This window comes from Ictalurus punctatus, chromosome 26 (assembly GCF_001660625.3).
Source record: "Ictalurus punctatus breed USDA103 chromosome 26, Coco_2.0, whole genome shotgun sequence".
Lineage (NCBI taxonomy): Eukaryota > Metazoa > Chordata > Actinopteri > Siluriformes > Ictaluridae > Ictalurus > Ictalurus punctatus.
The window spans coordinates 8,680,014-8,693,088 of NC_030441.2; the positions used below are offsets into that span (position 1 = coordinate 8,680,014).

The window sequence follows — 13,075 nt, forward strand, 5'->3', positions numbered from 1 at the left end:
CCTCAAATTTTTTGAGTTAAATGAACTGATCCGGTTTTACAGTGTATAGTTAGTAATGATGTTATCCCGCTGCATCAGGCTGACACAGCTGCAGAACTTACCGGAAGCTGCCCGTTTATGATGACTTCCTCAGCAAAGCGCACCTTCACTGGGTTTGATTTCAGCTTGGCTTTTTTGGCTGCGCTGATAAAGGCTGATTTGGGAGACTGAAAGGGGAACACAGACATGAAGCTTTGACATCCACACACCTTTAAAACATGACTGATTTGAAGCATCCTGTAAATCTTCATTCGCCATTGACTTCTTGAGTCTGATTGCTTAGAAGGTGATTCATTTTCTATAACTTCGGCTCTGACGGCTGTTCAGTTGAAAGGCAAATCACAAGTGTTGTGATTATATTGTATTATATCCTAAGTTTATATTAATGCGCTCATAATATATTTTCGGTTCTATAACAACAGCTGGTTCCATTTAATCTAAGACTAATAATAAACAGGTTAAGAACAGTGCTGTTATTCAACAAAGAAAAGTTTATATAACATTCATGGAAGGAGTCTCCAGTGTTAGCACGTTGAAATGTATGTTTTGGGGGGAAAAAAAAAAACAACAGTATGTTTTCCTCCATGGGAGAGCCTTTAGGACAGAGGGCTATGAGGTTTCTTTACATTTTTGGCTTATTCAAGAGAGAATCAAATGGAAGGGGAGGGAACTGTTTATAGCTGATATAACATACTGTAAGTGACAACAGGAACTAATTTCCACAACATTAAATGTAACTATAAACTGATAAAAATAATAAAAAAAAGTATCTGGTGTCATTCTTTAATGAATAACAATTATTATTAATTAGTTATGTTATTATTGGCAAAATGATGCCAAAATGAGCATCTCAAAGCTTCAGAGCTCATTCAAAACTGAGAAAATATACTGATTTAACTAACACACTGGTCCAGACAAGGCCATTGCTATGAAGTGATATGGTAGTACCACATGACTGAAAATGGTGGGTGCTCTCTCATACATTTATTTACAGAAACTGTCATTGGTGAATCCAATACAAGTATGTACAATAGCAGAGCAGTTGAGATGTACTCGACAGTGGCTCTCTGGGATTTGAAAGCCTTCTGATCACTAGCGCAAGAAGCGCTGAGCTAAACGCTGACAATGCTGACAGTATGTTGTGTTCCTTCGATCTTCCGTGAACTGGAGACCTGCCCTAGTGTCAGTTTGCTGACATAGTAACAACAGGATAATTAATTGGCTTTGTTTAGCAGTAGGTCAGAGAAGCCAAGCTGTCACCCATCTTTAAAAAAAAGCATAATTATGGGGTGTCGAATGCCAAATGATACTCATTAAGGCTCTCAAATAAAATAACAATCCATACAGTTGCAATTTAATAGCTGTTAGTGTGAGGGTTTTTATTATTATTATTATTATTTAAAAAAAAAAAACAAACAAGGAATTTAAATGGATCAGAAAGCCTGTATTTCCAGTGTTTTGCACTTTCTTCAAGGTTATACCCAAGCCGAGAGCTGAAATGCTAAAGATGTTTGTGTGATAACTAAATTAAAAGTAGTATAAAGGAAGATGATTAGAGCCTGGTAACTATGCTGTGTTTTTCTGTTCCAGCAACATATATCTACAAGAGAAATTACCATTCAAGTGGTCTAAAATGAAAAGGTAAAGATTTAGTTCATAAATAGACTACACATTAGGGAAGTATGTGTAGAAAGTAAAATTTAAAGAGCTCCGCTGTTTATTTGTCATTCCAGACATACTTTTTTTTTTTTTTTTTTTTTTACTTTCAAATTTAATGATCCCATTCCACACTAGAGATAATTCGCCTAATCTTTACAATAATTATAATGATGCAGTAAACATTCTGTTTAAAAAAAAAAAAAAAAAAAGGAAAATGGCTGATCCAGTTAGGAAGTGATAGAGAAAGTGCCCTGGACACTATTTAATTTACTTGTCTATCACCAGTTATATGCTTTATAAGGGTTTTCTGCTTTCAGTTGTATTAGCGTCAGTTAACTCACTGGATATGGCTGAACAACAGTCAAGAGGATTGATTCTTTACAGCTCCTGTGGAGAGAAACAAACAAAAATACCCACACACATTCAAGATTATTTTTAGTGAAAGGTCTTAATTAGCAATTGCAGTTTATTATCTGAATCAGGAGAAACACTCTTGCCTGGCTTCTTAGGCTACTGCCACAGATACACACACAAGTCCATAACAATCATTTCAGGCAATCTCTAGATAGCATCGTATATTAATAAATTCAGTTCCTTTGAATGTTTTCTCATGCTGCTTCCACCAAGAGCACATCCACACGGTTTCAGTTCAGTCTAAGATGGTTTAATTTGCATAAATGTCACTAACCTTTTTTTCAGTCAGCACCATTTCACCCACCTTCATCTCGCTGGTATTTGCTCATTATTTTTGTTTTATGCCTTGTAAATATGAGATGAGACCACATGCACACAAGAGTGAGAAAAATCATAATGTTGCCTTTGACTTTATTTCTTTCAGCTGCCAGGAGGGAAGGTGTTTTTTTTTTTTTTTTTTTAAACAGACTTTTCAGTATGCACATCGTGTAATGAATGGATGGATGAATGAATAAATGGAAGGCTGGATGGCTGGATAGATGGATTGGGTGCATGGGAGGAAGAACTGATAAATGGATGGATTGATGGCTGGATAGATGGATTGGGTGCATGGGAGGAAGAACTGATAAATGGATGGATTGATGGCTGGATAGATGGATTGGGTGCATGGGAGGATGAACTGGTAAATGAATGGATTGATGGCAGATGGATGGGTGGCTAGATGAACTGGTAAATGGATCTATGGATTGAACTAATGAATGGATGGATGGTAGGTGGGTCGACATAGCACCTATGAATATACCTATACCTTAACATACCTATGGATACATAGGTGGGTCAGTTCATGGAGGGATAGATGGCTGACTGGATGGATGGATGCATGGATGAACTAATGGCTGGGTGGATGGCTAGAGGAACGGGTAAATGGATTGATCGATGGCAGATGGATTGATGAACTGATTGATGGATGGATGGATGAATGGATAGATAACTGGATGGATGAACTGATTGATGAATGGATGGATGATTGGCTTGATGGATAAATACATAGGTGGATCAATTCATGGATGGGTAGATAGGCTGGATGGATGAATAGATAAATTAATGGATGGATGGATGGATGGATGGATGGATGGATGGATGGATTAACTGATTGATGGATGGATGCGCGGATGGATTGGTGGATGAACATAAGGTTTGCTTATTGTATGATGTTCAATGGATGAATGGATACACATAGATGGAAGAAAAAGTTCACTGTACCTGACAAGGTCAATGACTCGTTCTCTTGGTACGGTGGCCACTTCTTCTTCATTGATCATTATTATCTCATCTCCTGGAATCAACTTTCCTTCAGATGGGCCTCCTGTTAGTAAGAACATACACACACACACACACACACACACACACACACACACACACACACACACACACACACACACACAATGTCTCCTTTTGTGTTAGTCATGAAGAACATTCTAAAATACACCTGTACTTCTCATTCACCATCCATATACTTAGCTTGATATAACATCTACTGAAACTCTTTTTAAAAAAAACATGAGTGATTTAGCCTGATCTATGTAAAGTACCATTGCGCCATATTGTGACTTAACTTTCTCCTCTCAGACACAAAGTATTCTGGAAAACCCTCTGGCTTACTTCTCTCAGCTGGCATTACTCATGAAGAAGCTTTTGTTCATGATGACCACAATAATTTCATATGCTCCATTTATTTCCCTTGGGATGTACACACTATAGTGGGTTTATGAGTGAAAGTGCTGCACAAGACAGTCTTATGAAGCTTTAGTTATCTCTGTACATTCAGAAATGGTTTGTTATGGGTTTACTGAACAGGTCAGCACAGGGCTATTTATCACTTTGCATTTTCACGTTCTAATGTGTACTAATTTCCAAATGCTAGTAAAAATCTTCTCTTTTCGCCAGCATTACACTTCAGGCTAGAGGAATGGTGATATACTGTGATAAGCAAATCTGAAATAGTCACACTGTTAATGTGATGCTACACTAACATAGATTGTAGGGGTGCAAGGATCAAACTATTTGTATTGATGTATTGATTTAAAATGCAATGAATTATAAATCAATTGTTAGCAAATATAATTCATTATAAATTGATTTATAATGATAGATTATGGTTTAATAACAAATTGATTACTATTGAAAAAGGACAGATGGTGGTTAAGTTGGGTAAGATGTCATTCATATTGTTAAACTGATGTGTAAATAGTAACTCTGATACTTAAAATGGTTCTTTTCTACTACATCATCATCATCATCATCACCCCAGATACTGAAGAAAGTAGGTCACACATCAAGTATCGGCTACTAAATCCTATTGTATTGTAGCAGATTCAATGGCATTATCAAATATCATATTGTTGCCTTATGAATCGAAATCATATTGCATTGTGTGGAAGCCTGAGGTTTACACCCGTAATAGATTACACCATCGTTAAAATGCACATACGACACACTCCTAGAAATACTCTCTGGTTTTAAAGAGAAATTAGGACCTTCTGTATATTATTAAACCCCTGAAGGCTATGATGGATCTTCTGTACTCCTTTAAAAATATTGTATTAGCTTTCCTAAACAAATAATGTAACACTTTTACAGCTTTTGCAATGTTTGTGGAAACTAAAGTCATCATCTAAGAAAATGTTAAATATATTGCAAAACCTTAATATTGGGCCTGATAGTTCTCAGTTATTGCGACATTTTTATAAATATTTTATACCATTTCACTACTATTTCGTGAGCAACAAACGTGTACACTTGTTTACCTGGCGTGACAGAGCGCACCACTACAGGTTTTTCACTACCAGCTACAAAGCCGAAGCCCAGAACGGGATCTCTCCTCATCTCGACTCGACGAGGAGCAGGAGGAAGAAGCTGAACGCCCTCCACACGCATCTCCTCCAGAGAACCGCTCTGAGATGCTTGACTAGAGAGAGAGAGAGAGAGAGAGAGAGAGAGAGAGAGAGAGAGAGATTGGGTTGTATTCTACGAGTGAGAAAAACATCTACACAACTAACAAACTTAAAAATGCTCAAATTCTTGTTTTATCTTCCTTCAATCATTTAAAAGCGAGCTAAAACAGAATGTAGGAGAGAGAGAGAGAGAGAGAGAGAGAGAGAGAGAGAGAGAGAGAGAGAGAGAGAGAGTCAGATAAACAGAAATATAATACAGAGCACCTCATCATGTTAAATAATGTACAGCCCACTGTAGAATTATTGGGATACTAGGGATGCTTTAATAATTTAAATTTAAATGTTATATGTAGATTTCTGTAACACTCAATTGTCACAATGACATTGTTAAAAGTGCTTTATAAAAAAATTTAATGGAATTGAATTAAATATTGGCACCCATATGCGGACTGAACACTATATAGTTTTATTTAAATATACTATTAAAAATGTTTTTTTTTTTTTTTTTTTTTTTAAAGGTTTTTGCCCCGAGTAGTGCATTTATTATTATTTTTTCCTGCAAAACACTGGTTTCATAGTTATGAGCACATCACAATTAACATTTAATGAAGCATCCTCTGCAGAGAATAACAGCACTGAAGGTCACATACACTACGCTTTGTGCATCGTAAAAATTCCTTGTGTATTATGTCAGGACTGGTGAATGCACAAAAGCCCCTGAAACACTACATGCAAAAAAAGCAAGTCAGCCATGTAGTCGATGTTGTTTATATACACAGTACTGTGCAAAAGTCTTGAAAAAAAAAATGCTGTAGAGCAAAGATGCCTTCAAATATAATGAAATTAAATGTTACTCCATTAAAAAAAAATACTATAAAGAGCAGTAAACAGTAGGCTAATAAATGAAACAAAGGCAATATTTGGTGTGACGACCCTTTGCTTTAAAAAAAAAAATAAATAAATAAAACACTCAGGTAGAATTAGTGCAGTTTTATAAGGAAATCAGCTGTAAGTTTTACTGAGCATCTTGCAGAACCAGTCTCGGTTCTTCAAGAGACTTTGACTGTCGCACTCGCTTCTTAATTTTACAGCAAAATCCAGCAGCCTTCATTGTGTTTTTTCTCTGAAAAGTCTCTCTTCCCACTTAATGTGCTGGTGTCTTGACTGACATATAAACATTTTTCTGCAACATTTAATTTTGTGCTGGGAAACTAATGTTAGAGAATCTAAAATGTTTTGTACTGACTCAACACCATGGACGGGATGCCAACCCACCCCAGGGCACAAATCACACACATTCATATGCCAATTTAGAGATGCCAATGAACCTACAATGCAAGTATTTGGACTGGTGGAGGATACCGGAGTACCTGGCGGAAACCCTTGAATAATATATATATATATTACTATACAATATATAATAATATATATAATACTATACTATAATATACACATTACTATGTGTGAGACCATTACTCCCTCTCTCTTTTTTTAATTTGCCAATCTTAAGCACAGTGTAAACAGTGGCAGAAGACAGAAACATTAACTTTAATCAAGCTGAAATAAACTGAATGGGAGATTTGGGAATAACAGGGTGCCAGATTGCTCTGTTATGGAAGCATATGAGCTCAGGCTGCTCTGGAACGAGTCATTTCCAGAAGCACGTGAGACACCTGCTGCAGGGAATATTCTCTCTATTTCTCTCTGAGCCAGGGGAAGGTAATACTACTTTAGTTAATAACTTATTCTCTTGTGTAGGGACAGGAAAGGCTTCCACAAATAAGACATTAGTTCTTTGCGTATCTCTTTTCTCACCTATCTATTTCCCTCTCGCTCATACAATACACATCACTGCAAATGAGAAAAGCTCCAAAGGCTACAGGGTTGGAAAAAAAAAAAAAAAAAAAAACAGTTTTTAGGAGAAGTTGTTCTAGTCCCAGGAGGCTCTAGTGGTCTACTAAGATGTGAAGTAAGTTTATTGGACCAAAATATATCATCATTTGTGTAGTGCTGAAAAGCTGTGAGTGAAATATGAGAGCAATGTCTCTCATTCTCTTGAAGGTCAAATTCATCCCATTAAATATATTCTGTATTACTTTGGAAAAGAACCTCACAGCGTTGAACTGCTGAGCCATAAGTCTCAGAGCATTTCCTTTGATGTACAGGTTATCTTCCTTGGTAAACATGCCTTTAGTAAAATAAACTTTATACATATTAGAAAGTAAATTGCTATATAAACTGGACCATGTTATGATTCCCGTGCCATGAGAGATCATGTCTTATGTGGTTATGTGGTGTAGAGACTTTACTTATTCCTGGTTTAATAGGGGAGAAAAAAACTACAATATAAAAAACGTGCATAATTTTTTGTTTTTGTTATTTAGTTTGAATTATAAACCGGCACTCAGCAAATTCTAAGTATTTTTTAAAATTTATTCATGGTTTGGTTTTTAAGACGGAAGTTAGCTGTTACATTTAGTTAGTTTTACATTCAGTCACTGTATCAATCATAAATCAGGTTTGTGTGCATTATCATCTATATGTGCTGAAATGAGAAATTATATAAAACACCAGATATTTATATCTGCAGTATATATTTGTGGAATTCCCCAACCTACCGTATAAGCTAACATGCTGTGCTAATAACCTTTGCATTGAACATATACTTTTTGCGTGAATAGATTTTGCTTCAATTTTCCTCCTGGTATATTCTTTAAGCTTCTTTGTATGCTTTTGATTTTGCCTATATATAAAACCTTGACAATGTTTACCAGGCAAGTGTCTGGTGTCTTTTATTTTTAAGCATAAGATTTTTTTTTTTTTAACCTGAACTTACTATATCTCAGTTTTCATGTGGTCTATGAACATCAAACAAAAACCACATGGAGATTTCAAGGCAGTGATTTCAACAGAAATTGTTAGACATGCTGCTTAGAATGATGCCATTTTTCGGGATATTGGCTGGTGTTAGAGCTCAGGATAGCTTGTTGTAAAAATGTTGCCACATATTTTAAGGACTGCTTCTCATGCCATTACGAAAGTCACAATATACTTTCTTATTAATACAATACAGTAATGCTGAATAAGCTAGTGCCCTGTGTTCACTGGCACTGTTGTTTGATAAAAAAAATAAAATAAATGAAAATAATTTTAAAATGTTGTTGAATTCCCTAGAACCAGATATTCACATTGAAGTCACCTGCTGCCGTGGCATGTAGGAAGAAGGCCTAACAGCAAGTTACACTCATTTATCATTAGCCGATAAAGAGGAAAAGCAAAGTGGGCATGCTGAATGGCTTCTGAATCGAAAATGAAGAAATGTAATCTTACCCTGGGATTTATAATAATTATTATATTTAAGGCACAATCCAAGAACGTATTTGCTGAAAGAGTACAATAGAAGTCATTGTAACAAGCAGGAATAGGGTGTGGTTTAAGACTCAAAAGGAATGCAAATAGGATGTTTTTGGGGTGTAAATACACTCATAAAATTGGAAAAAGGCAATGTTCAATGTACAGATATAAGATTATGAATTAGTTAAGCCTATCAATTATCCCTGTAGAGGCCACAGATTTTATTTTTATTGATGCATGCCTAGAAGACTGCGTCTTAATTTGAGACAATAATCATAGCAAGAATTTGATATGGCATTGATTCTTACAATAAAATTAGAAGTCCATCAGGACTTACTTAAGTGAGCTGTAACCATAGCAGATGAGGCATGATTACGCTTTAGAGAAGAGCACAAATTAAACAACACACAGGCACATTGCATTAATCATTCATCTTAAAACTCAAATGACCATAATGCACATACATTGCACTCAAAAAGGATGATTTCATGGATTCAGTTACCGTATGTATCGTGTGACATTAAATGTACTACGTGAACACACTAAATAAAAAGATCAAAGAATATACTTTTTCGCAGAACTCAGCTGTAACAGCAGACGCAGCATTTTCACCCTGCTGTCAGTACAAAATATCACTCTATTTCTCATTCATTGTGAAATGAACTAGAGTGCTATATTATAATCTGACAGCCAATACATGCGAGTGGAGCATTATCATAGCTAGGGACTTTTGCACACCCTGCTCATAACAATCAACCTTTATATATTCACAGTATATTAAATCACTATTAGATGTGGAGTTGAATCTTTGGCATTATTCTCATTTGTATATGATCATAATCAGTCTGTATGTTTTAAAATTCTCCTGCTTTGACAGGAAAAGAAAAAAAAAAATGCAATCTGCTTCTTCGCTCTATGTTTTTTATCCAATGATTTTTTTTTCTGGCTCAAGTTGAAGGCAGTGATCTACCAGCACCTGAAAAACTCCAGTCCCAAGAGTTGTACGTACGAATAATCAGACAACCTCAAAGGCACAAACTACTTGAGGTTATTTTAATAACCTCAGTGAGGCATTCAGAAATTTAACATAAGCGCCTGCATAAGCTGTCTCTGAATATGGAGCACTTGTATGGATGTATATTAACGATAGTGAACACAACCCTATTAGGAAGTCTTGTTCAAACGAGTTCTAGGCGTTCTAGTGTGTAGGACTGATCCACTAAACTTTACTTAAAACTGAAGTTTTGGTACACATGATAACTATTCATGAAATAGCGTTTAGGACAGAACCTCGGTGCAAATACTGGAGGTTCGTGTGCATTAAAGTGTTTAAATGAATAAATCAGGAAGGAGAGGATAGATTATGGGATTATGTTGCTTTCAGTAAGGAGCTAAATTACAGAGTGTGTGTCGGAGTCTGCATAATCTTCATAATGTGTGTAGGAGTCTGCATAATCCAGCAACATCTGTCCATTATGTCATGCTAGACATTTTCTTTAAAGAAAACTTGGAATCAAAAGAGTAATTTTTTTTTTTTTTTTTTTTTTTTTTACTGTTATTGTACCTCAAAAAGTAATGACTTTGACATTACTATGCACATGTAGACCGGGGAAAAATGTAATATTATCCAATAATAAACTAGTAATATCCCTTTGGCCCACCATTACCCAATCACTGAGTATAAGTTTGAGCTGTTTCACAAATACACCATAAATACACTGGATATAAAATGTCTTCACATGCCTGTTAAAATGGAGGTTTTTGTGATAAATGAAACCAATATAAATCATATCAGTTCTTTTTCCACCTTTATTGTGATATAGCAACCAATACATTCAAGTGAAAAACAAATAGAAATATTTTAGGGAAAGAAAAAGAAAAGAAAAAACTTGCAATAACACCCTTCTATAATGGGGCATGTGACTGCTCAGAATTAACCACATTCAAGCTTATGTTCAAAAACAGTTATCATATAGCTGTCATCAGTGATATTCTGATTAACCCCAAAATAAAGATCAGCTGTTTCTGTCGGAGTTTATTGACATCATCTTGGTTTCATCCCATTGTTTAAGCCATGGTCCACAAAGAGCTTACATAGCATGTACAGGATCTCATAGTCGAAATGTAGCAAGCAGGAAAGGGGTACAAATGAATTTTCAAAACATGATATGTACCATGGAACACTGTGAAGGCCATCACCAACAAATGGAGAAAATGGGGCACCACAGTGCCATTACCAAGAACAGGATGTCCCTCCAAAATAGATGAAAGGACAAGAAGAAAATGATCAGGGAGGCTTCAGAAAGACCTACAGCACAATTAAAGGAGCAGCAGGAATATCTGGCACTGAGTACTGATCACTCCCTACATTTGATAGCAACCTCTCGTATTCTTTACATGACTGGGCTATGGGGTAAGGTGGCTAGATGGAAGCACAGAAAAACCTCTCTCACAGAAACAATACATCTAGGTTCGCTCAAATGTTGCCAAACCATTTGTCAAACTGGGTTACAGTCTGATGAGACCAAGGTAGAACTTTTTGGGCATAATTCTAAAAGATACATTAGGTCCGAAAACAAGACAGCAAATCACCCAAAGAACAGTATCCCATGAGGCTGCTTCTCTTCAGCAATGACTAAGGCTTCAGTCAAGATAGAGGGAATCATGTACATCTCAAAATACAATTCTATCATTGCACAAAACGTAAGTTATGAATTTAGCTATGAATCTGTGAGACCAAAGGATGGCCGTCACTACAGTCTAAATAGGATGTTAAGCTTCGTCCCGCCTTTCCTCAAGATCTTATGTAATCAAAGTCATGCCCATTACCCCGGACAACTTCCCGCACTATAAAAGTGGGTTGAACTTCCTCTTACCTTGAACGCCCCAGTGTTCCGAGCTACAAGGATAGTGATGGTTATCCTTCAAGCTCACAGAGTCATAGTTACATTCATTACTTACAATCTTTTTCAACCTCACTCTGACCATCACTATGGTCTAAATAGGATGACTCATATCAAAAGGGTTGTAAAGAACTGAATTATCTACATGATCAGAACCTCGCTGGGCAACAGACATCAGAACTACATTGCTCACAGGTGTTGTACAGGTCACGTCAACTCTGCAGCTGTGGACCATGATGCTGCAGTACAAATATATCCCACAGGAACTCCTTTCAGATTAGAAACCCTTTTCCTGCATACACATGGGAGATGACATCAATCAACCTATGTGACAAACTCTGCTTGGCGGTAACCGTAATCTGGATTTTTCATAGAAGACATAAAAACTGAAAATGAGACTTCCTTAAAGGTTGAGTATGAGTTATATAGGTATGTAATGCCCTAACTGGGCATAGAGTGAGTAACACCTCCTGCTCTTCCTGTGAGGTGAGGAGGAAGAGGGTTGAAATCGAACCACCTCCAGCACTTGATTTATAAACTGGGGATTAAGCACTTTTGGCAAAAAAGCAGGATTGGGCCAAAGTGACATCTCAGACCCATCTGCTTTCCATCTTAAATACATCACTTAACAGAGAGAGCGCACAGTTCTCCTACTCGTCTGGCAGAACAGAAAGCCAATAGAAAGGCTGTCTTGAATGGTAAAGCTTGAAAATCTGCTTCATTGGCTCATAGGGAGGTTTAGTGAGGGAGTTCAAAATGAGAGGTAAGTTTCAGCTTGGTGGCCGAAGGCACAGCTTGGACACAAGCAACGAGCTCCCTTCAGGAACTGACACACTAAGGGATGTCGACCGAATGGACAGCCATTCACCCCCTCATGAAATGCTGAGATAGTTGAGACATAAACTTTAATTATACTAGCTGCTTTGCCCTGATCCAATTGAGACTGCAGGAAGCGAAGCACAAGCGGTACAGGACAGACTACAAGGTCAACTTTTACACCCAAACACCAGTCTGAAAAGATTATTGACCATAGTGAGTATTTAGCTTGAATAGCTGGAGCTCTAGCATTGCTCAGAGTCTCTCGAACAGTCTCATCTAACTGCTGAGAGACATACTCTGCAGAGGCCAACCCATAATTGCAGGGAAGTTAGGTTTGGATGACGAAACTGTCCAACTGCTTGTGACAGAAGATCTGCTCGTGATGGTAATTGACTGTGTAATGACCCTCCCTGACCTTGGTACTTGAAGAATCAGATGAAAAGGGGGAAAAGCATACAACAACCCTGTCGGCCATTGTGACAGAGCATCTAGGCCTAAGCTGCCCCGCTGTACCAAGAGGGAGTACCATTCCTGGTAATGAGTTGTTTCCGTGGATGCAAAGAGATAGAACTGGGCTACCCTCTATCGGGCCCAAATTTGGGCCACTACAACCAGGTGTAAACAGGCCCTGTCCTGGACAAAATGTCGGCTGCTCTGTTTGCCCCACCTGGGGTGCGAATGGCTCTCAGAGAGGTCAATTGAGGCCATGGCGATATTAGTAGTTCTTTTACCACCAGGAGACAGCATAATATCCTTGTTCCTCCATGGTGATTTATATGGTACACTGTGTTATCACCAGTATATGCTTGTGGTGTATGAATGGTAACAGTCCCTTAAGGGCAAGATGCACAGCCCTCAGATCCAGTAAATTTATATGTTCTGATAACCAAGGGGGCTTTCATGGATCCCTTATTGACCTGCCTTCACAGATTG

At 37.3% G+C, this 13,075-nt stretch overlaps 1 protein-coding gene across 6 annotated transcripts in view; it reads right to left on the reverse strand.

Annotated features, from left to right (window-relative positions):
• LOC108259089 (FERM and PDZ domain-containing protein 4) overlaps positions 1-13,075 on the reverse strand; it is a 77,685-nt gene that overhangs the window by 18,391 nt on the left and 46,219 nt on the right. For all 6 annotated transcript variants that reach the window (XM_053676327.1, XM_053676328.1, XM_053676326.1 and 3 more), the window contains exons 3-6: positions 4,920-5,080; positions 3,376-3,478; positions 2,040-2,085; positions 102-206 (exon numbers count right to left, since the gene is read on the reverse strand). In XM_053676327.1, coding sequence (XP_053532302.1) covers positions 102-206; positions 2,040-2,085; positions 3,376-3,478; positions 4,920-5,080 — 415 coding nt within the window. The remainder of the gene's footprint in view (positions 1-101; positions 207-2,039; positions 2,086-3,375; positions 3,479-4,919; positions 5,081-13,075) is intronic.